General features: G+C 43.2%; 1 protein-coding gene across 1 annotated transcript in view; it reads left to right on the top strand.

Annotated features, from left to right (window-relative positions):
- The first annotated feature begins 19442 nt into the window (after window positions 1-19442).
- The window catches only part of trim66 (tripartite motif containing 66), a 257603-nt gene continuing 251421 nt past the window's right edge, over window positions 19443-25624 (top strand). The window contains exon 1 of the mRNA XM_041196519.1: window positions 19443-19862. Within this exon, the coding sequence (XP_041052453.1) occupies window positions 19616-19862 (247 nt within the window). The 5' untranslated portion in view covers window positions 19443-19615. The remainder of the gene's footprint in view (window positions 19863-25624) is intronic.

The raw sequence follows: 25624 nt of genomic DNA, 5'->3' as shown, positions 1-25624 counted from the left end.
TACTGGTCCCTAACTGGATCATAAAAAGGTAAGTAAAAAAAATACACATTTGCTGCTGATTTCAGCTGTGTCATCAATGACAGGCATTCATTGTAACTACAAGGTTTAAAATTATCTAGCAGGTGATATCAATAGGAAAATAAAAAAATATGGTTTGAAGATGAACAACAATAAGTTTGCTGTGGAGGTCTGGATCTGTGCTTTTAATGTCAGAACTTGTAATTTTCAGAGCACTCTAGATCAGTAACTCAAGATACTTTTCAAGACTTCCAGCACACTTTTCTGATGATAAGATATTAATTGCTTGTTCCACTGATTGTATTAATCTTTAGTTTTACTCATTGTCATCTGCTCATCATTTTTATCATATTTGTTTGATGCATAATAGTTACAACATTTCAGGGATAAGGATGATAAGGCCCTCTCCAGATAGGTAGAGCTGAAATGAGACTGGCCATATTCAATAAAATTGGATGTGCTATGGAAGAGGACAACTGTCACCTGTTAAAATGGAGGCTCTCACAGCTGCTGAGCCTATTTTACAGAGCTCACGCTTGACTGAATGAAACCACAAGTGTAGAAATGACTGTCACCTTCATTCCAATCAACAAGGTTCTGAAGGAGGTAGAGCATGTTTCAAGTCTTCTTGCAGCATTTCACAAAGATGGCAAAATGATTCATTGCTGAAGCACAGTCTGTGCATGTACTGCCCCTCAGACAGTGCCTCGAATGGCTTGAGCTCCCTGCACACACTCTGACATGGTAGTCATAATTTTCACACTGTTTTCAGCCTTGGTGTCTCATATGCCATACTTCCTCCTTCCATCCCTCCTCCAGGACATGCATGGTAATCAAGAACAGGAGAATGTCCTGCAGATTGGTTATTGAAATCCTTTCACCATAATGTGTAGAGAAGGGTGGAATCCCGAAAGTTTTGCCTTCACATGGCAAAACTGGGAAAACAAGCAAAAGCGAGAGAACCAGTAAAGTACCATGGACACTTCAAAAGATGTTTCCCAAAAGTTGCTGTGAACAATGTATTTGTATGAGTGTGTGTGTTTTCTTACCTTTGTTAGGTAATTCAATTTAAAATGACCCAGCAGCAAAGCCTTTTTATTTAAAAAAGAAAATGTTAGTTTATTTCACTCTATTGATCTGAAAGTTATCTAAGAAAAGATAAACTTCTTAACACATGTACGCACAAAGAGTAGTTAAACATGAAGATAAAACAATATTTATAAATGTAAATCAACGTTAATCCATGATGAAGTTAAGGTGTGTTTGAAGAGAAGGTCTTGAGGCTGTGGAGCTACAGCTATGATGGCTTCCACTGTCGAATTGCCAGAGCTTGCTTTAACAGGTGAGCTTAGTAGGGTTTACAGGGAGGAGAGAAGGTTCCTTACTTCTATTCTGTAGGTGCAGCACTTTTAGATGCCTATTTCCTTTACAGCAGACCAGTAGCTGGTCTCAGATGCTTTTATCCGTCTCTGCCTGAGTTGAAACCTTTCTCTAGATGGTTCTCTGTGGATCTGTTTTTTTCTTGCCCTTTCTAATGCTTTTTGCAGGTAAGGCAAGATAGCCACTGTCATCTCCCAAATGAGGCATCTACACTAAACAGTCCTTCTGCCACCTTAAAGTTTGTCCTGGCCAAGGCACAATTTACATTCTTACAATGAGGCATCAACAAAACTTTGTTATCTCCTGGACAAAACCACAGTAAACCATAGTTAAATTAAGGATTGTCTTTTGCCCTTTTGGAACAGGAGTCCCAGTGTGAAATCCACAATCCTGCCTAGTAGCTTGGAACCATTTTGAAATGGTCTTTAAATTGAGTCCAAGGTTTCTTTTTTTAAAATGTAACGTATAAAACAGTTTTCTAAACATTTATAATATCATAACTGTACACAGTAACAAAAGAATATTTGAGAACAATTTCCCAACTGCATGAATGAGGCTTTACAGCATTAATGGCTCTTCTTCTGTCCTTCCAGGCTGAGAGTTGTAAGGACCACAAACCGCATCACCCATGCCATTATTTTTCAATCTAAGTGGTTAAAACAGGTATAAATCAAGGAATTTCATAATCATGATTGATGAATGGTGAGCAAAACTATAATATGATTTTTTTCTCCTTTTTGGTGAGAGCATTGAAGGAACAGCACAAAAGTCCCATGAAATTATGGTGTAGCAGAAATAATGGCATACCACAGTTACGCCATTATTTCTTCTTCTTCTTAGGCTGACTCTCGGGGTCAAGGATGACTTGCTTCCATACTAAAAGCGAGTTCCCAGGTGACTGAAGAGTCTAATGCATGATGTACAGTCTCTGACACAAGTGGGACAGATGGTGGTAGGGGAAATGGGTGGGTGGGGTTCCCGGGATGCCACACGCTCATTTCGCTGTTGATGCTTGACTTCAGCTAGCCCTTGGTGATGAGATTCGAGGTGTTCAACTCCTTCCTGGATGATTTCCCTCCACTTCAGGCAGGCTTGGGTCAGGGTTTCCCAGATGTCAGTGGGGATGTTGTACTTTATCAAGGAGTCTTTGAGGGTGTCCTTGAAGCATTTCCTCTGCCCTTCTGGGGCTCGCTTCCATGTCAAAGCTCCAAGTAGAGCGCTTGTTTTGGGAGCCTTATGTCAGGCTTGCGGATGATGTGGCCCGCTCAGTGGAGCTGATCAATCGTAATCAATGCTTCAATGCTGAGGATGTTGGCGTGAGCGAGAACATTGATGTTGGTGCACTTACCCTGCCAATGCATTTGCAGGCAGCGCTGGTGCTACTTCTCCAGAGTTTTGAAGTGCCTGCTGTACATAGTAGTCCACGTCCCTGAGCCATATAGGAGGGTGGGATTCACCTTGGCTATGTAGGCGTTGAGCTTGGTGCCAGGTTTGAGGTCCTGGTCTTCAAACACTCTCTTCCTCAGGTGGCCGAAGGCTGCACTGGCACACTGAAGGCAGTGCTGCACCTTGTCATCGATGTCTGTCCTTGTTGACTATAGGCTTCCAACGTATGGAAAGTGGCCCATGGTGTCCAAGGTCTCATCATGGATTTTGATAACTGGGTGTTGGGGGGGGAGGTTAGTGCGATGTGGAGGGGGCAGGATGATAGAAGACCTTTGTCTTATGGATGTTTCGTGTAAGGCCCATGCTCTTTTATGCCTCGGTAAAGGTGTTGGCTTGGCGCTCAGCCTCCAAGTGTACGCAGATGGAAGCATCGTCAGCATACTGTAGTTCAATGACACTGCTGGTGGGAAACTCCAACCCCTTGACTTGTTGGAATAGTACTCATACAGCAATTGGGAGAGTATTCAGCAACTCCAAACTTGTGCCTTGTAGATGGTGGAAAGGTTTTGGGATGTTGGGAGATGAGTTGCCCACTACGGAACACCAGCCTCTTATAGCTCTATTATTTATGTAACTAGTTCAGTTATGTTTCTGGTCACTAGTGATCCCAGGACGTTTTGGGAAATTCAGCATTGGTAATCGCTTTGAGTGGAGGTCATTAGATTCTCCCTTGTTGGAGGTGATCATTATCTGGCACTGACGTGGCACAAATTTTACTTTTTAACCTAAGCCTGAATGCTGTCTTGCTCCATCAAGGCATAGAATTGCTTCAGTATCTGAGGAGTTCAGTATGTAGCTGAACACTGTTCAGTGATCAGAAAATATCCCCACTTTGGAGCTTAAGAAAGGAAGGTTGTTGATGAAGCAGCTGAATATGTTTGGGTCTAGAACCTGAGGAACACCTGCATCAACGTTCTTAGGCTGAAATAATTAAGCCTAGCCAGGAAAGAGTTTTCATGATTTCCATTGAATTCAATTTACCAGGGCTCCTTGATGCTACATTTGGTCAAAGGCTGCTTAATGTCAATGTCCTCACTCTTAATTCATCCCTGGAATTTGTTTCTCTTGTCCATATTTAAATCAAGGCTGCTACACTGGGGCCAGGTGGCTTTTGTAAAACCTAAACTAAGCATCGGTCAGCAGATAATTGGTGAACAACTGCTATTTGATAGTATGATTGACGACTGCTTGAAAATACATATGAACATACATACAAACATATGAATTAGGAACAGGGGAAGGCCATTTGGCCCCTTAAGCCTGCTCCACTATTCAACAAGACCATGGTTGATCTGATTGTGGCCTCAACTCCACATCCTGCCTACCCCCAAAAACCTTTGACTCCCTTGTTAGTCAGGAATCTATCTACCTCTGCCTTTAAAAATATTCATTGACCCTGCCTCCACCGCTCGCTGGAGAAGAGAGTTCCAAAGATACACAACCCTCTGAGAAAAAAAAAACTTTTCTCATCTCAATCTTAAATGGGAGACCCCTTATTTTTAAATTGTGTCCCCTAGCTCTAGCCTCTCCCACAAGAGGAAACATCCTTTCAGCATCCACCCTGTGAAGTCCGCTCAGGATCTTTTATGTTTCAATAAGATCACCTCTCAATCTTCTAAACTCCATTGGATACAGGCCCAAAGTGCCTGCTACAAGCTCAGAGACTACAGTGTGTTTAGTGTAGTGTCCTTATTGAATTGTATGTATGGAACCGTAGAAAAGTTACAGCGCAGAAAGAAGCCAATCAGCCCATTGTGTCTGCACCAGCCAAAAAAAGAGAAAAAAAAGAAACTAGTAGCTCCATTTTAATCCCACTTTCAGCACCTGGTCCGTAGCCTTGCAGGTTACAGCACTTCAGGTGCAAATCCAGGTACCTTTTAAATGAGTTGAGATTTTCAGCCTCAACCACCAATTTAGGCTGTGAATTCCAGATGCCCACTACCTTCTGGGTGAAAAGGTTTTTCCTCATGTCCTTCTACCAATCACCTTAAATCTATGCCCACTAGTAATTGACCCCTCAGCTAGGGGAAACAAGTCTTTCCTGAATACCCTGCCTAAGCTGCTCATAGTTTTGTCCACCTCAATTAGGTCACCCCTTAGACTCCTCTGTTCTAAGGAAAACAACCCTAACCTGTCCAATTGTTCCTCATAGCTGCAATACTCAAGCCCTGGGAACATTCTTGTAAACTTCCCCTGTACTCCCGCCAGAGCAATTCTGTCCTTCCTGTAATGTGGTGACCAGAACTGCACACAAAATTCCAGCTGTGGTGTAACCAATGTTTTATACAGTTCCAACATTACATTCCTGCTTTTATGTTCAATTCCTCGTCCAATGAAGGAAAGTATTCCATATGTTTTCTTTACCACCTTCTCCACCTGTCCTGCCACCTTCAGGGACCTGTGGACATGCACTCCAAGGTCTTTCACTTCCTCAACCCTTCTCAATATCCTCCTGTTTATTTACTCCCTTGCTTTGTTTGCCCTCCCAAAATGCAATACCTCACACTTCTCTGGATTTAATTCCATTTGCCACTTTTCCGCCCAATCAACCAAACCATTGGTATCATTCTGGAGACAGCAGCTATCCTCTTCACTATCAACTACACAACCAATTTCTGTGTCATCTGCAAATTTTCCAATCATGCTTCCCACATTTAAGTCTAAATCATTAATATACACAACACTAACAACAAGGGCCCCAACACTGAGCCCTGTGGAGTGCCACCAGAAACCATCTTCTATTCACAACAACATCCATCGACCATTACCCTGTGTTTCCTGTCACTGAGCTAATTTTGGATCAAACTCACCACCTTCCCTTATATCCCGTGGGACCTCACTTTTTTGACCAATTTGCCATGTGGGACTATTATGACACAGCCAATGGTAAAGGCTGAGTTGTTCAACTCCCAGGGGGAATATTGAAACAACTGTCATAACCCACTTTTGCAATTTGCATGTTTCGAGATGCAGGCTTTGAATTCAGTAGTAATAAGACCACCGAGTCTCAAGAGGTTTTTTTATAAATCTAGATTAAACATTTATTAATACAAGAAAGATTGTAAGCACATATATATGTGTACAAAACTACTACTATAATAATTACAAAAATCACCTAATTAATCTGACTCTCAGTTTGACCCCTGGTAAGGCAACAGTAAACACACAGGGTGGAATTTTCCCAGATTTGCATTAAGTGCGGTAGCAGGTGGGAAAAATGACTTTTTACCCGCTGGCCATGATGGTGGGTTTTCACGCTGTATTGCCCCAAATCCATCTCATTACTTATGCACTCCTGGGAAACTCGCTATTTCCATGGTGGCTGGGCTGTCATTTACCTGCTGGCCATTACCCTGCTGCCACATCACGCTGTGTGCCATGTTTTAAGTCCAGCCGCAAGCACAGCGCTCATTGCTTCCAGCTTACCACTGCTGCATGGAAGACATGGCCAACAAATGTTAAAAGACCGCAGCCTCTCACTTCAATGACGGGTCCCTCGAGTGACTGCTGAATGCCGTGGAGGCCCACCAGGATGTCCTGTACATTACTCCGGCTGCAGGATGGGCATCAATATGACCAATCCAGCTTGAGAGACGGTGGTCACCGCCAACGCCCATCAGAAGAGGACAGCCACCCAGTGCCTCAAGAGGATGAATGATCTCCTCCATTCCACCATGGTAAGCCACTCTTCTCCCAAACTCTCAAGCCCATCACACACCCACAGGGCCCTCACTGCCAGTTCAAGGGACATCACCATTCACTCTCTCACACTCATCGTCATTGTCCTCATCCTGTCCATGGGGCCACTCACCACCCACACAGGCCGGGCATACTTATCATCTGGCCTGGCAGCACCTTGTTTACTCTTTCACCATCTGTATCCATGCAGGACAAGCTGGCACCCAACAAAAGAGACAGGTCGCAGACCGGTGGCGGAATGCCCGAAATCAAGGCCCTCATGGAGTTTGAAAACAGAGCCATTCAGCTGGCCGGCCCTCATCTGGACTGGTCCTGTGCTGACAGTGAGGTCGGCGCTATTCTACCAAGTGAAAATCCAGCAGTACAATATCCATCAGATAACCATGCCATGAGTGATGTGTCCTGTTTTACAGGCCACTGCTATGCACTAATTATCTCCCCTTGCTTTCACAGGCACATCTGCTAAACAGCCAACAGAGCCCATGACCCAGGGCCTCCAATCAAGCCTTGAGGAAACGTCTGGAGAGGAGTCTGGAGGCACCCTCCCTGAAGTCCCATCACAGCGCTCAGCCACACCCTCCACCAAAGCAGAGACACGCACCTTGGTGGGACCTAGCTTTAGAGTAGCCCCGGGATCACAATCTGGTGAGCACATTGCACTGTCTGATCCACAGCAGACGGCGGTAGGGACTTTCCAGCTGTCTGGCACTCGGAGGATTGCTGGAGGCCAGAACATTGCTGAGTCCGAGTCAGATGACAAGCCTCTGGACTTGATCATGTCACAGTTGCTGGAGCTGCAAAGGCAAGCTCAGGAACATCAGGAAGGGACATCCGCTGCACTCCTCAGATTGCAAGGCACGATGGAGGAAGCTGTCTGCCTTCAGGTTGAGGTGGTAGCGCCGGCATGCCAACAAATCGAGGTCAACACTGGTAAGGTGGTGGCTGGTATGGAGACCGTGGTCAAGGACTTCGCTCCTGCACTGCTGCATGGGCTCAACTCCATCGCTGATGCCATAGTTGGCCTCCAACAGTGTGTACACGAGAGGGGTGCCGGGCAGCTTGATCTCAGCCCAGCTACCCCTGCTCCTCAAGGAGCCTGCCTGGGGCCCCTGGGCACCCGTAGGGAGGAGGATCCGCAGGTGCACTCTCCAGGCCCATCCATTCAGGTGACTCTGACAGTGTCTGGCCAATTTGACTCCCCTCTTCCTGTGACCTCAGCAGCTCCAGCTGTACAGGCCAAGGAGGGTGCCACTGCCACGCAGTATGACTCCGAAAGCAGGTTGGGGCCCTCGAAGTCTCAGCCCTCCAGAGGATGCCTGCCAAAGTCATCACAGACAGGACGTCACAGTCAACAGGTTGCCTCCACCTCCACTGTGGATGTCCGGGGAGCAACAAGACGAAGTGGCAGGGTTAGCGAAGTTCAGGAGAATTAGTTGTAAAGCCTGAGCATGGGTGTCAATCACTTGTACATACTGTTCACTATTGTCAATAAACTCCCAAAACTGCCTTCCCGCCTATGGCTCCTTGTTCTGATGAGCAGTGTTCTTGTCACTCGGATGTGAAATATTTCTGTACAAGATAAAGACAAGGTAAGGAGTCTCAGACCAGGGCCTCTTCCCTGAACTCTGTGCAGCCCTCAGACCAAAGAGATGGTCCAGCCTCACACTCCCTGGAAATATTACTGGTGCCTGCACCTCGGCGGTGCTTGTCATTGTTGCCAGAATATATTGGGTAAGTGCCACAGAATTCTCTTCTTCTCTCTGTGTGTTCTCAGCACCTTTAAGGAGGGGTTGTCCCCCATTCTTCAGCATCTGTGACCACAGATGCTGTGCTCCAGCTCCTGAAGGGCTCAGGTGCCGAAGGCAGACAAAGCATCAAAACTTCTAAACTTTCATGGCTCCGTCTCTATGATATGACCCTGATCATGGAGCACAAGCGAGCTGCCCTTGGCTAGATAGTAGTCAGACATTCTCAGAGGCTATGTGAAGATTTATGGATTGTCCTCACTGCATGTTATCATCACCCTCCTGCGATCGAGCGACTATTAGGCCTCCACCGTATCTCCATGACAGGAGCATCCTCATAGAGGGTATCCATGCTGCCATAAGCCAAACTGGAATCAAACGTTTACAAATGCGATGTGATAATCAATGGGGTCACTCATTGCATGTCATCACCCTCCACAAATCTAGCAGCTATGAGGGCCTCCCGAGCATGCCTGACTCATCTGGCCAGTGCCAGGGCCTCATTTCCATCATCGTTTCCTCCGAGCAGCTCCTCCATCTTCTTCTCAGCCAGCTCATCTTGTTGCAGCACCAGGTTGTAAAGGATGCAGCAGACGACAACAATGCATGATACCCTCTGCGGACTGTATTGCAGGGCTCTACCGTTCCAGTCCAGGCACCGGAACCTCATCTTCAGCATCCTAATGGGCTGCTCCAGCAAGTTGCGAGCTGCAGCATGAGTCTCATTATACTGTCGCTCTGCTGCAGTCTGAGGCCACTGCATGGGTGTCATCAGCCACAGCCTCTGCAGGTAGCCCTTGTCCCCGAGGAGCCATCCCTGCAGCTTCTGTGGACCCTGGACAACTCCAGGGATCTGTGACTGACTGAGGATGTAGGTGTCGTGCATACCCCCTGGAAACCGTGTGCACACCTGCAGGATGCATTTCTGGTGGTCGCATACCAACTGCACATTCAGTGAATCCCTTGTGGTTGATGAAGTCCACTGTATGTTGTGACGGAGACCTGAGCGCCACATGGGTGCAGTCAATCACACCCTGCACCTGTAGGAATCCCAAGATCCTGGAGAATCCGATGGGCCTTGCATCCTGGCTATCATGGTCCCAGGTGAAATACACAAAGTTTTGTGTCCTCGATAAGATGGCATCCGTGACCTCATGGATAAATTTGTGGATGACGGCTTGTGATATCCCACAGAGGTCACCTGTGGAGCCCTGAAAGGAGCCGCTGGAATATAAATTGAGCACCTTGGTCACTTTCACAGGCATTGGCAGTGGATGCCTTCCATGTCCACTTGGCGCAAGCCCTGCAGTAGGTGGCAGATGTGAGTGATCAAGTCCCTAGACATGCTCAATCATCGGCGACACTGGTTCTTAGTCATCTGCAGGAATGGCAGGTGGCGTCTATAGACCCTGGGTGTCGCTAGGCACCAACCAACCACGGCTTGCTGTCACTCCTGGGCAGCGTGTGCGGGAGCCGCAGCAACCCCTTCTTCCTGAGGTTATTGCTTTGCGTGGCCAGGAGCCTCAGTTGCTCTCACCTCTATTGTCTTCGCTCTCTGTAGGCCACCAGGCATACAGCTAGGTCACCAGGATCCATGCTCCTGATGTGGTCCCCCTGCGGCATGAAAGAGAGAGAGACATGGTTATCAAGGCTGCATTTAGCACCTTTCTTGGCTCTGTGTGACAGCCCCGTAACGCTTCCCAGAGAGTGCTGGTTAGTGCTGCAAGGCTGCCCTGTCAGCCTGCAACATGGGGGAGACTGCTCCTAACCAGGATGCTGAGATTGCAAGGGGTGTGAGTGCTTCCAGTAGTGATTGCTACATAGCCAGCGTTGGCGAGGAGATTGTACAACACGTGCAGTCCAACTGCTTCACGTTCCAGTGAAGTGGTCGTGGACTCGCAATTGTGCCGGGGGTGGGGCGTGGGCCTGGAGATAAGATCTGGAGTACTTGGTGGCACTTTGGTGCTTCCGTGTTGCTTGTGTGGGCGGGCAGTCTAGGAGCCCAATCCCAATCATATAACTGTGGCTGCGCCTGAACTGCCTCAGTTGCAAAGGAATAGCCAGTTCATACATGTATCCCTACAGCGTGGCCACTTCCCTCGCCCACCCTGCCCCCCACCTTGATTTCTTCTTGAGTACTGTTGGAGCTGCACTCATCCAGGCAAGTGGAGAGTGTCCATAACACTCCTGACCTGTGCCTTGTAGATGGTGGACAGGCTCTGGGAAGTCAGGAGGTGAGTTACTCACTGCAGGATTCCTAGCCCCTGATCTGATCTTGTAGCCACAGTATTTTTATGGCTAGTCCAGTTCAGCTTCTGGTCAATGATAACCCCCAGATTGTTGATAGTGGGGGATTCAGAAATGGTAACGCCATTGAATGTCAAAGGCGATGGTTAAATTCTCCCTTGTTGGAGATGGTCATTACCTGGCAATTGTGTGGCGCAAATGTTACTTGCCACTTCTTAGACCAAGCCTGAATATTGTCCAGGTCTTGCTGATTTGGACATGGACTGCTGCAGTACCTGAGGAATCGTGAATGATGCTGAACATTGTGTAACCATCAGCGAACATCCCCACTTCTGACCTTGTGATGGAAGGAAGATCATTGATGAAGTAGCTGAAGATGGTTGGACCTAGGACACTACTCTGAGGACCTCCTGCCATGATGTCCTGGAACTAAGATGATTGACCTCCAGCAATCACAACCATCTTCCTTTGTGCTAGGTATGACATCAACCAGTGGAAAGTTTCCCTCTGATTCCCATTGACTCCAGTTTTGCTCAGGCTCCTTGATACCACACTTAGTCAAATGCTGCCTTGATGCCAAGGGCAGTCACTCTCACCACACCTTGGGTGTTCAGCTCTTTTGTCCATGTTTGAACCAAAGCTGAAATGAGAACGGAAGCTAGGTGGCCCTAGTGGAACCCAAACTGGGTATCAGTGAGCAGGCTATTGCTAAGTAAGTGCTGCTTTGATACCACTGTTGATAAGTCCTTCCATTACTTTGATGATTGAGAGTAGACTGATAGGGCGATAATTGGCCAGGTTGGATTTGTCTTGCTTTTTGTGTATAGGACATACCTGGGCAATTTTCCACATAGCCAGATAGATGTCAGTGTTGTAGCTGTACTGGAACAGCTTGGCTAGGGGCATGGCAAGATCTGGAGCACAAGCCTTCAGTACTATTGCCGGAATATTGTCAGGGCCCATAGCCTTTGCAGCACCCAGTGCCTTCAGTCGTTTCTTGATATTATGTGGAATGAATCGATTTGGCTGACAACTGGCATCTGTGATGATGGGGACCTCCTGAGGAGACCAAGATGGATCATCCTCTTGGCACTTCTGGCTGCAGATTGTAGCAAATGCTTCAGCCTTATCTTTTGCACTAATGTGCTGGGCTCCTCCATCATTAAGGATGGGGATATTTGTGGAGCCACCTCCTCCAGTGTGTTGTTTAATTGTCCACCACCATTCACAACTGGATGTGGCAGGACTGCAGAGCGTAGATCTGATCTGTTGGTTGTGGAATCGCTCAGCTTTGTCTATCACTTGCTGCTTACGCTGTTTAGTTAGTCCTGTGTTTTATCTTCACCAGGTTGACTCCTCATTTTTTGGTATGCCTGGTGCTGCTCTTGGCATGCCCCCCTACACTCTTCATTGTACCAGGGTTTATCCCCTGGCTTGGAGGTAATGGTAGAGTGGGGAATATGCCAGGCCATGAGGTTACAGATTGTGGTCGAGTACAATTCTGCTGCTGCTGATGGCCCACAGCGCCTCATGGATGCCCAGTCTTGAGTTGCTAGATTTGTTCGAAATCTAACCCAGTAGTGCCACACAACACAATGCAGGGTATTCTCAATGTGAAGACAGGACTTCATCTCCACAAGGACTATGCAATGGTCACTCCTACCAATACCCTCGTGGACAGATGCATTTGCGGTAAGCAGGTTGGTGAGAATGAGGTCAAGTAAGTTTTTCCCCTCTTGTTGGTTCCCTCACCCACCTGGTGCAGACTCAGTCTAGCAGCTATGTCCTTTAGTACTCGGCTAGCTCAGTCTATGGTGGTGCTACCGAGCCAGTCTTGGTGATGGACGTTGAAGTCCCCCACCCAGAGTACATCCTGCGTTCTTGGCCACCCTCAGTGCTTCCTCCAAGTGATGTTCAACATGGAGGAGTACTGATTCATCAGCTGAGGGATGGGAGTGGTGATGGTGTGGGAATTGGGGTTAGTACTTGGTAATCAGCAGGAGGCTTCCTTGCCCATATTTGGCCTGATGCCATGAGACTTCATGAGGGCTGGAGTCAGTGTTGAGGACTCCCGACTGTATACCACTTTGCCACTACTTCTGCGGGCTGTGTCCTACTGGTAGGACTGGACATACCCAGGAATGTTGATGGTGGTGTCTGGGACATGATCTGTAAGTTATGTCAGGCTGTTGCTTGAGTAGTCTGCGAGACAGCTCTTCCAATGTTGGCATAATTTTGCAGGGTCATCAGGGGCTGAGTTTGCTGTTGTCGTTTCTGGACCCTTGGTTGATGCTGGGGGGGTTGTCTGGTTCCATTCCTTTTCATTGGCTTTGAAGCAGTTTGATACAATTGAGTGTCTTGCTGGACCATTTCAGAGGTCATTTAAGAGTCAACCACATTACTGTGGATCTGGTGAGGATGGCAGGTTTCCTTCCCTGAAGGGCATTAGTGACAATTGACAATGGTTTCATTGTCATCATTAGACTTTTAGTTCCAGATTTTTATTGAATTCAAATTCCACCATCTGCTGTGGTGGGATTCGAACCTGGGTCCACCAGAGCATTACGCTGGGTCTATGGATTAACAGTCCAGTGACAATACCACTATACCACCACCTCCCCCCAAAAGGAATGCTTGTAATGGTTTTCACTTGTCAAAAGATAGTGACAAATGAGAAAGCCCATCTGACCCATTTTAATTCACCAACCTAGAACAACCTTACACTTCTCCCAATGTTCCAACTATTGCATTGACATTAAAGATTTAGGAAATGTTCCTGACATGCTATTGAAATGCAGAAAGTCATTGAACTGTTTTGGAAACTAGGATGGCAGGAATTCTAGGAAAGTTCATGAAAGGCAAGGTCAGAGTTTTGGTGTGTGGGTAGAGGGAGTGATGCTTTACAATTACATAAAGTTCAAAGTGAAGAACTTGATGTTTCATTGTTGATTTTTCTGATAGGCTCATGGTTCTAACTCTTACGAATACTATGCTTTCTGATTTTAAGTTTTAGAAAACTTCATATGAATTTTAACTTTTGTTTTAAATGGCAGACAGATGGGATTGATGACAGACACATTTGATTGGATTTTGCGGTCAGCAACGAAGCAAAGATACTCGAGCTGACCTCAAAGATCTAGCGACCTCTGTGGCAGAATTTGCCCTTTCTCCATTGGAGTTTAAATCTGGCTCTAAATCAAGGCAATGCAATGCCTTGCCTGCAGCAGCAATAGTGTTAGCAAGCAGGTTGGCAACCAGTCAAATTGAAGTTTTCACACAAAGTAAACCAGGAATTTGAAAGCAGTTAAAATACTTCATTTAAACTAGCAGAGACCCACAAATCTTTTGCAGTGAAATTAGTATATTTACTTCACATTTCTCCTTTAAACACAAGAATACTCCACTGAAACTGGCAGCAATTACTGGTTCTGAAGGGTCATAAACGACCTGAAATGTTAACTCTGTTTCTCTCCAAAGATGCTTCCTGACTTGCTGAGCATTTCCAGAATTTCCTGCTTTATTATGGCTGTGTTGGGAGTTTGGACATGTGCAGAATCAAGCAGTAATCCAGAAGTTGTTGTCAGTGACTCTACACTCCTCCATAGGGTGTGCTGTAGGGACTCCCGTAGGCTGCTATCTCCCTGTCTTGAATTGATGAGAACTGCCACTCTAATGCAGGCAGTGTTATGGCAAAACCCTGGAAAAAGTTACACTTGGTTGAACAAGTGTAACTCGGTTTTTAATGTGTACTAACTTCATAATTACTGTAAAACATCCTTAATTGTCTTGAAAAGCTAATTTTATATTTGTGAGATGTCACATTTCTCCACAATGGTTAAAGATATCACAGAATTTAAAAAAAGACTAATTATTTTCTCTTATTTTAAAAATCTGTTCATCTTTAGCTTTTTTAAAGACTCATTCTTTGGATGTGGGTGTTGCCAAAGACTTTAACAGAATTCAAAACTTCTCACTCTGGAAAAAAAAATTCATAAAACTGTCTATGTGTAAAAACAGGCCGAGAAATACGAATACAAATTTTGTCAGGATTTGACCCATGTGACTTGTTCATTGTGTTATGGATCACAGAGAGAGAGGCAAAACTGAACTCCTTTATTCTTTCGCCATCTGTCCATAAGCAGAGGTGTTTTTTGTTATAAAAATAGGCTGTGGTGCTTATTCCAAAAAAGCTTTTGATTCTGTACGTCAATTTTTAAAGTAACTCGCAGCAAATTTTCAGTATTAAATTGGAAGTTTAGTTTATTCACACATTGAAACCCAGGATCACGACTTCACTCACTCTCTCTCTCTCTCTCTCACACACACACACACACACACACAAACAAGTATACGGTAAGGAGAGAAGAAAGAGGGGTTTTGCAATTGTGAATAACTTAACAGTAAAAAGAGCCACAGAAATGGACATCAGTTCATGTGATTTCCAAAGTCCAGAAAGTCCAAATCCAGAGGGCGTTCCCTCACAGAGAGATTCCAGTTCAGGGTTCCTGGTTGAAGGCAGAAGTGCAGGATTCCTTTAAAGATAAGTGTGATGAAATGAAATGATGTTGATATCAAGAGATTTTAGTCTGCTAGGCAAGTGATGACCAAAAACTTCCAGAGAAATAGGTTTCAAAAAAGGCTCAGACTGTTAGGAGGCTGCTTTGTCAGTCTATAGTCCTGCATTTTGGTGTTTGCAAATTGGAGTTAAAATCAGCAAGCTGTCTTGTGTCGGGTCATGTGTTGCTGCCCATTAATGAGTTAATTGCAGCTTAACAAGCGGTTTCTGTACTTCTGGCCAAAATCCATTGTTCTCCTTAGGAGCAAGATGGTGGCTGTTAGTGCTTCTGCAGATATAATGAGTTTTGATGTCTTTCCCTTTGTTATTGTCCAGGCTAGGGGAGGGGGGCATATTGTCTGCTTGTCCTCTAATTTCATGGATTGTAAGATGTCCTTACAATGAGGTGTGAGATTCCACAAGGTTGAGGGTGGATCTCTTTTGTCCTTGTAACTGCTGTTAGAAATTTCCAGAAACTAGCCAATCTAGTGAATTGTGTCTCCTGTACCAGCCATATTTTCCCTCAGCAAATTTCAGCTTATTTTTAAATAAGCAAAAAAGAATAAAGTTTGTTTTACATATTTTATTATTTATCTCATGTCCTAGGGATGTGTCAATAGTTGTAGAATATGAAAGCCTAATTGAGAACTGTTCTGTTCTGAGTTGAAAAGGCAGCTTTACATCTGATGGACTCAATATTATTCCAGGAATAAATACTCCATTTCCTTGGAATTTGCCTGTTACAATTTTAGCATGTATTATTGAAGAAAACAGCTTCCTAACCACCAATCTTGTTCCATGACAAAGTCCTTGTTTTAGGATTCAAGTTTTGTAGCAACATTATAATTGCCCAATCCTGGAGTCTAAGTTTTTGCAGTGGCATACCCATTGGAGTTGGACTCTAGAAATTCTAGAGGATATAGACTGTTATATTCTTCAACTATAGAATCAACATTTATGTATTCTTTTAATTCACCTGACAGCTTTTCTAAAAATATTTAATTCAAACCTCGTGAATCTTCATTTTTAGCACAAAAAATAGCTTTTGAATAATGAGTTGTATCAAATAATTGTCCTTGTCCTTTTTCCACACTTAATGAATTCCATTATCTCATCCACCCCTCCTGTGCCATCCCCATATCATTTCATCCTTCCCATGCCATCTCCACCCTCAAATGCCAACCATATCCCACTCTTCCGTCCCCATCCATCTCAGTAATCCCATCCCGTACCTCAGAAACAGCCAGGGTAACCCTGTTGATGGGCTTCCCTTGCCTTCTGCTGTCCTTGCTCCCCATCACCCCCACCAACCATTGGTAACCGTATGTGTGTCACACAACCCATGTGCCTCTATATGTGCCAAGCACCGCCCACCATATAAAACCACCAACAGATGCACTCCTTAAATTGAACAAAGTCTGGAAAGACAAAAGCTGAATATTATAGATTTTCAGATAGTGGAATAAATATTTAACTTCTTTTAGATAGGTGGGCAATCTTGGGATGAGCAATAAATGCTGACCTTGTCAGTGACACCCACATCCAAAGAATTAATTTTTAAAAACTAAAATAAAGATAACCAGACTTTAATTTTTAAAATGTTTTTATAATATGTGGAATTTTTAATAATTGTGGAGAAATGTGACATTGCACAGATATGAAATTAGCTTTTCAGGGCCAGTAAGGGTGTGTGGCAGTAATTATGAAATTAGTACGGCATTAAAGACCTAGTTACACTCATTCAACTAGGTATAGCTTTTTCCAGGGCTTTTGCAGGAAGACTAACAGCATTAGAGTGGAAGTTCTTATCAATTCAGGATTGTAAGGGAGATAACAGCCTGTGGGAACTTCTATAGCACACTCTATGGAAGAGCATAGACTCATGGACATCAACGTTTGGATTACTGCATGATTCTATGTCTAAATGCTCAAAGTTGCTGTCAGTTTCAATGGAGTAACGTCAGTGACTGCTCACAGTTTTGCCACTATTGCCACAGCAAAATCCTGGTGATTGACGTTATTGTGGCACATATTGCAATCTGCTGAAGATCAAAGGACATGTTTCCTTTTAGTAAGGTATAGAAGAGCGAGGTTCTAAGATAACCCAAGTATAGCAATATATTCTTTGATAACTGTAGAGCAGTGAAGTTATCCCTGGAGTCCTGGCTAATATTTATTTCTTAATCTAATTAGTTATGTTGATTATCCGGTCAATATCACATTACTGGTTTTGAAGCTTGCTGTGCACAAATTAGCTGCTGCATTTCCTACACTTCAGAAGTACTTCATTGGCTGTAAAGTACTTTGGAATGTTCTGAGGCCATGAAAGGTGCTGCATAAATGCAATTATTTTCTCTTAGGCTAAGAAAATCCAAAATAATAAAGGCAAAATACTCATAATTAATTTTCATTGCTTTAAGTTTATCTTGGAACTTGGAAGGTGGGGTGGTAATTTGGAACATTTCAAGTGTGAATGCAAGGCACAGGAAATAGTTTGTTTTGTTACTAATCCATTGGGATGATACTTCTTAAAAATTTGCTCACAAGACATGGGGGTCATTAGCCTGGCCCTAAGGACGAACCATATAAACTGTGGCTACAAGAGCAGGTCAAAGGCTAGGAATCCCATGGCGAGTAACTTACCTCCTGACTCCACAAAGCCTATCCACCATCTACATGGCAAAAGTCAGGAGTGTGATGGAATACGCTCCGCTGGCCTGGTTGAGTGCAGCTCCAACAACACTCAAGAAGCTTGACACTATCCAGAACAAAGGCCACTTGATTCATTCCCTCCACTACCGATGAACAGTGGCAGCAGTATGTACCATCTACAAGATGCACTGCAGAAACTCACCAAGACTCCTTAGGCAGCACCATCCAAACCCATAACCGCTACCATCTACATGGACAAGGGCAGCATATCCATGGGAACACCACTACCTGGAAACTCCCCTCCAAGCCACTCACCGTCCTGACTTGGAAATATATTGCCGTTCCCTCATTGTCGCTAGGTCAAAATTCTGGAGCTCCCTCCCTAACAGCATTGTGGTGTACTTACACAATGTGGACTGCAGCGGTTCAAGAAGCTCACCTCCACTTACTCAAGGGCAATTAGGGATGGGCAATAAATGCTGGCCTCATCCACATCCTATAAATTAATTTTAAAAAATTTGCCCATCCCTATTTCCCTTGAGACGGTGCTATGAACTGAATTCTTGAACTGCTGCAGTCCATGTGGTGTAGGTACTCTCACAGGTACTGTTGGTGAGGGAGTTCTAGGATTTTGACCCAACAAAAGTGAAGGAACGGCAATATAGTTCTAAGTCAGGATGGTGTGTGGCTTGGAAAGGAACTTGCAGGCGTTGGTGTTCCCATGCATTTAGTGACCCCAGCTTTGAGGTGGTAGGGGTTATGGGTTTGGAAGGTTCTGTCGAAAGAGCCTTGGTGAGTTGCTGCAGTGCATCCTGTAGATGGTACACACTGCTGCCACTGTGTGTCAGTGGTGGAGCGATTGAATGTTTAACGTGGCGGATGGGATGCCAGTCAAGCAGCCTTCTTTATCCTGGATGGTGTCGAGCCTCTTGAGTGTTGCTGGAGCTGCACTCATCAGGCACGTGGAGGGTATTCTATCACACTCCTGACTTGTGCCTAATATGCCTCCTGACTCCCCACACAAGTTGTGGGGAGTCAGTTGGTGAGTTACTCACTGCATAATTCCTAGCTTCTGACCAGCACTTGCAGCACAGTATTTATATGGCTGGTCCACTTCAATTCCTGGTCAATTGGTTAAACCACTAGGATATTGATAATAGGGGATTCAGCGATTGTAATGCCATTGAATGTAAAGGGGCGATGGTTCGATTTTCTCTTGTTGGAGATGGTCATTGCTTGGCACTTGTGTTTGTTACCTTCCCATGATCCCCCCTCCCCCCAAAAACACCCTGCTCACAAAAAATACTCTTGATCAACAAAACCAACTGTAGAAAACGTTTCGCTGTAGAAAATGAATTCTTCCATTTTCCAGTCACAAGAAACAAAAGCAAATATTTGTCCAACAAACTTTTATTTACAACAGTCCAGGAGCCGATATAAAAACAAGAATTGTGTTTTTATTTTTGACACGGTGTTTATTGATCACGTCACTTCAAATGTCACAGCTTTTATCTAAGACCTTAAAAGCCTGATAACACTTGTGTGCTTTAATTGCTATTTACTGAGCCGCAGTTCATTTGCCTATTACCGAGCGAGTACGTCATTCATATTTCAACCAGTCCCAGCAGCTGACATGACGCTTTCAAGTCGATTTTATTGAGACCTTGAAAATGCAGTGACAGAATGAGCTTTAGTGTGAAGCTTAACAACTCGCATACTTTGCGTTTTTCACGGTTTGACTTGTTTTCCTTTTCTCTCGGCAATGATGTCATTTAAAAGAGCAAGACTTAACGTCACTGTCATCCAGGGATGCTCTAACTGCGCGTAGGGGGTGTTGAAAAAGGTCAAACATTTGCTTTGAAAGCAGGGGAATATGGATCAAAGTGGTGTCGACAGCGTTATCAGCAATGAAGCGGAGAATGAATGGAACAGTAACTGTACTAAAGACGAATGCAATCTGCTCAGGACCTGTCTGGTTTGCAAATTGGAGTTTACAAATCGCGAGCCCAGATTGCTGCCTTGCCTTCATACGTTCTGTAAAGATTGTGTGCCGACTCGAATCCGCAGCCTCTGCCCCAGCCCCATCACCGTAGCCTGCCAGGAGAGGAGTAATGAAGAAGGTAACGAGTTAAAGCCAATCGCTATTACCTCTGGCGAGTCCTACGAGACATACACACGCCATATACTCACACCTGCCCACCCGTGTTCAGAGACGTGTAAATAAGCTTCAGTTTTACATGACCATCTTTGTTTCTGTTTTTCACGCAAATGATTAGGATTATACTGCAACACACCTGCACTTAAAAACGGTTTTGACTTTGCCCAGTGGCTTATAATTTTAATAAAAATTAAGAGCATTGGTGTTGGGTAACGGTTGGCGTTATTTAGAAGCGAAATGCGGGAATCCTTTTTATTAAAATAATTTCTTATTTATATTGCTAACTTTTTCTGGTCTTAAAAGAAACGGTAATGTCGTCACTAGGAGTTCTTACCTGCTGAGCGAGATCTCTTCGTCTACGTGTTACTTTTTAGAGTGAAATGATTTACGAACCCAAAGGGAAAATCGAATAAATTGAGTAGAACCTCATTACAAATATTTCAGGGTGGGATCTACACATTTGAAATATTACACTAAAATTCCTGTCTTCTGCAGTGAAATTTAGTTAAAGATCGAAAGAGGTTTGATTTTTTTTTCAATGCTTGACCTCTAAGAAATTCTACACTGACATTATAAGTCTGGAAGAAAGCTTATTGCTTGCAAGCAGCTTTGTTGAAACTCCCAATCTGTTTTCTGTTGGACCTTGTTGTTCCATCAGTCTATGTATTTTGGTCAAGATGAGTTTGTAATAAAATAGTTTTTCCTGTAGATCATCTATCCAAATGTATACTCTTCATTATTATGCGATGTGTTTCTACTTGGAATAGAGTAGGTGTAACAATAATGGTTGTCATAAAGGCTATAGTTACTGTGAACACGTCATCTAATAAAGTGATTCATGAGATTTCCTAAGTTCATAAACAGAATTTTGCAATGATGTGATTAGCATGAATTTTTAAAATATTTTGTAACATAACCTGAGATTGGGGAAAAGAAAAGCTTCCAAAGCAGTAGATTAAATATCTCCCCATGACCAACATGGAGGATGTTGAATGGAATATTTAAAGTAGGTTGTTTCAGGAACTAGTGTGCGAGAACCCGCCAGGTGACAAAATAGCACCTCCCTCAAGCTTCCGAGCATAGCATGTAAAAATAGGTGTAATTTATTTGTATAAGTAGGTATTTGATAATTTATTCATATCTAGGAATTGGTCAGTAGATACTTAACCAAACAATAGTATAACATTAAAATGTTTTATATTTGCATTTAGTATTATGTCATAAGAAATTAGCATCAGTAGGCCATTCGGCCCACAAAACCTGTTCTGCTATTTGGTAAGATCCTGGCTAATCTGTGGCCATAGTTGCACTTTTCTCCCTGCTCTCCATAACCCATGACTGCCTTGTAGGTCAAAAATCTGTAATACTCTACCTCGAATATATTCAATGATCCAGTTTCCTTGCTCTGTGGAAGTGCATTCCAAAGATTGTCTGAGAAAAGAAAATCCTCCTCATCTCTGTCTTGAATAGGTGACCCCTTACTTTCAAACAGTGCCCCCTAGTTCACAAAGTGCTTACATATGTTCTGGGCAAAGGATCCAGTGTTCCATTTATACAGGAATTTTTGAGCTGTTAATAACAACAACTTTTATTCATACAGCAATTTTAATATAGTAAAACTTCCCAGGTGAATTATAAAACAAAAAAAGACTTCGAACCACATATTGGGGAAGATGACCAAACATTTTGTCAAAGGTTTTAAGGAATGTCTTGAAAGAGGGAAGAAAGGTTTATGGAGGGAATTCCAAATATTAGGACCTAGGCCGCTGAAGGGGTGGCCACAAATGATGAAACAATTAAAATCGGGATGTTCAGGAGGTTGGAATTAGTTGAGTGCATGTATCTCAGAGCTTTGTGCCTGGAGGAGATTACACGAATTGGGAGGGGCCAGGACATGGAGGGTGTGAAAATGAGGATGAGAATTTTAAAACCAAGGTGTTGCTTAACTGGAAGCTCATGTAGGTCAGAAAATGCAGCAAGGGGTGATGGATGCGTGCTCAATCTGGCACAAAATAAGGCCATTCAGCCCATTGAGTCTATTGCTTGCTCTCTGTAGAGAAGTCCATCAGCCACCTACTGTGCTCTATCCCCATATCCCTGCACGTTAATTTCCCTCGAGTGTCCATCCAGTTTCCTTTTGAAATCATTGATCGTCTCTGCTTCCACTCAGTGGAATTGAGCTAGGTGCGAATTTGGCGCAAGTTAGGACATTGACAGCAGAATTTTAGATGACCGCAAGTTTACGGAGAGTAGACTGTGGGAGGCCAACCAGAAGTGCATTAGATAGCAAAGTCTGGACATAACAAACACCATACATTAGGGTATGAGCAGCAGATGGCCTATTTCCAGCCCTGCCTCAGCACACGATACAGCTGGAAATTGGCAGCTTTAGTGATGCTGTGGATATGTGGGTTGGAAACTCATCCCTTAGTCAAATGTGACATTAAGATTGCAAACAGTCTGGTTCAACCTCATACGTTTTCCAGAGAGAGATGGAATTGGTAACAAATTAAGGCATGGTGTGATTAAAAGCCAATATTGAATGATAGTAGCTTTTTGAAACTTGTATTATTTCAAGAGACTGATATTCTACATGGTAGGTACAGGAATTAATAGTACAAATTAATAGTACAAATCTGCTCACCAATCACAGGACTAACACAAGGAGAATAACACGTTTTTTATTTGATGAATCCTAGCAGGGACATGAATCATGCCCAATGTTTCTTGAGTGTATTATTTTGATTGCTTATTGATTTTTTTTACAATTAATCCATTCAAGTGGGACTTTTTAAACACCAAGCTGCAACTTTAAATGGATCTAGTCACTGTACAGATTAAAGTTGTATAAGATTTTTGTAAAATAAAAGTTAGCGGCTGGATTTTCTCTGCCAGCAGTGCACTTCTGCTGTGCCATTTTTATAGAGACAGTTGAGTCAAACAGGATTTTTTTAAATCAGATGTTTGTGTTTTCAATCATCCTGAGAGTGAGAATAGCCATCTCACTAGAGTTTGTAAATCTGGAATGTTTCAGTCTGCTCTTGCTCTTGTAACCACCATGTAGGACTTTTGCTCGCTAGTTCATTGACGGTCTTCAGTCATGGTGCAACTGGTCTGCTTAGTATTTGTCATTATGATCATCATACCTACAGTATTTAAGGATGTCTTAGAAGGTTCATTTGTTCTGCTCATTGGTGTTATCTGTCAATTACTGACAATTTATTCATGACTCATGCTCAACTTTAATTATATCTATTTATTTCATAACATATATTGGGCCTTTAAGTTGCTGTCAAAATCATGAGGCTGATAGCATAATTTATAGGAAGATTCTACAGCAACTTCAGGCGAGGGAAGGTCTGCAGTTAAATGCAGAAATTGAAAAGTTGTCTGAGATGCGTCATTGCTGTTACCTTCATTAAAAAAATATATCTCTTTCTGTCTGACTTCGCATTCAATGTGTGTCAGTGGTAAGAAGTTGCTATATTTGTGTAGTTGATACTAACTAAATGTGCCACAGATAGTTGAGTTTTGTCCAAAATACCCTATTAATGATGTAATAGGTGTACTACCAAACCCCTCTGCCATTTAAAATTAACTATTATAAGTATGAATCCTCGATCTTCAGGTTTCAATTTTTGGAGATTCTAAAATGTAAAATCAACATTTTTATTTCCTCCCCCCACCCCACCCCCCTTTCTTGAACCCCATCTTTCTTTTCCTGTCTTTATTTATTTTGTTTAACCTGATTTGGCATTGAATTCACCCACTTTCTAATTTATACTTCTTTCCCAGTCCTTGCAATCTTTCAATCTGGTTAGGGAGATACACAATTTCTTGTCCTGTTCAGTCAGGCTCTGGATGCCCTATTTGTATCACTATGCTGTCATCATTGTTGCTATTTTAAATTCAAATCAGGAAGCACTTTTTTCATAGAAAAAGGTCATGGAACTCTGTTTTCCTAAAAGGCTGTGGATACTCGGTCTACTGAAATTCTCAAAATTGATGAAACTCTCAAAATTGAAGTTCATAGATTTGTGAAATGTATAACTGGAAATGTTTCAAAACCAGGGAGCTCAGATGCATATGAACCATCATCTAACTGGTGGAACAGTCTTAAGGGTCCGAGTGGCCTTCTCTTCTTATCTCTACAAAAAGAAATAAAACTGCTTGCAACGGAAAATATAATTGTGATTAAACTGGCGAGTCTAACTAATGGCAGTTGGTATTTGTTACCCCAATACTTGAATCTGCCCCCTCCTTTCTACTAATTTTTGTTTCCTTTTCGTAGGAATATAATGGGGGTAGGCTACTTAAGCATTGAGACTGTCCCACCATTTGGTTCGATAATGGCTGATTTGTACTTGAATTCCATTTACCTGATTTTTATCCTTTCCATTGCTGCACTTAACTAAGATGAATCTTGGTTTTGAAATTTCAATTGACCTAGTGCCCACTTCCCTCTGAGGTAAGAGAATTCCAGATTTCCACTCTACTTTGTGTGGAAAAATTACTTCCTGATTTCAATGTTAACTGGCCTAGCTCGAATTTTAAGATTATTTCTGGTTTCAGTTATGAAAGGAAATAGTATCTTTTTGTATTTACCCAATAAAATTACTTTTATCATCTTGAACAGCTCAATTAAATCACTCCTCAACTATCTAAACTCATGAGAATGCAAACACAATTTATCCAACCTGCCTTTATCATTTTAAATCTTTTAAGCTCTAGAGGTATTCTAGTAAATCTGTGTAATACTCCCTATATTTCCTGAGATTCAGGACTCAAACCTGAATGCAGTGCCACACATGAGGCCTGGGCCTGACCCTGACCCAGATTCAACTCAAGCATCATTGCGTCACTTTTTTTTTTGTTATTCCAACCCCCTTAAGATAAAAGCTGACATTTCATTAGTCATTTTGATTATCTTCTGTACCTTCAGGAAAGGAGAGAAAGAAAACATTGAAAAAATTGATGTTGCAGTCACAATATTGCTTTAATATCAGGACCAGGAGTTGCCTTTGCCTACTCAGCCATTGGAGGAAACCTAGAAAAGAAGCTTAAAAGAAAGCTCAAGGCTCCTTGCTGGTATGTGGTTCCATGTGATACGCTAATCTTTGATAAATTCCCCTAATTGAGTATGCTTCATATACAAGTGTCAGCAAACTCTAGGACTCTAGGGAACTTCATGGCCAAGCTAAATCTTGTTCTTGGCCAAATTCACACCACCTGCATTTCCAACAGGGGTCTGAAGCAAGGGGCCCTAGTTGAACATCTCTTCCATCGCTCAGGCTAAGTTAGTATTGAATCTTGGACTTTCCTAGCCTATAATGCTATGACCAGGTGAGAAGGGGTGAACTGGCTCCCTTTGGTTGGTCACAACAATGGTCTAAGTTTCTTTTTCACCAAGGATATGCCTTTTCCAAATCAGAATGTATTTAACTATTTAAACTGCGAGCATTAAAAAGCCAATCAAACAAAAGGTTTTCTTCAGCCAAAAAGAAGCAAATTTATTAACTATTAAACCCCTCAGAAATAAAGGGCATTAAAGTCCAATTTTTATAAAATAAAATAATTTATGGTTAAATTTTCTTTGTCCTGGAGGGACAAACACTGCGACCAATTTAGGTTAGTTGGTTTCTTGGATGCAGTCAAATGTAGAAGGAGCATAGCTTCATGACAATATGCACCAAATATGTTTCGCCTAAGTAGCTATGCCAATGG

Source organism: Carcharodon carcharias, chromosome 10, assembly GCF_017639515.1.
Source record: "Carcharodon carcharias isolate sCarCar2 chromosome 10, sCarCar2.pri, whole genome shotgun sequence".
NCBI lineage: Eukaryota > Metazoa > Chordata > Chondrichthyes > Lamniformes > Lamnidae > Carcharodon > Carcharodon carcharias.
Note: the sequence above shows the minus strand (reverse complement) of the source record. Positions and strands in the feature narration are given on the sequence as shown.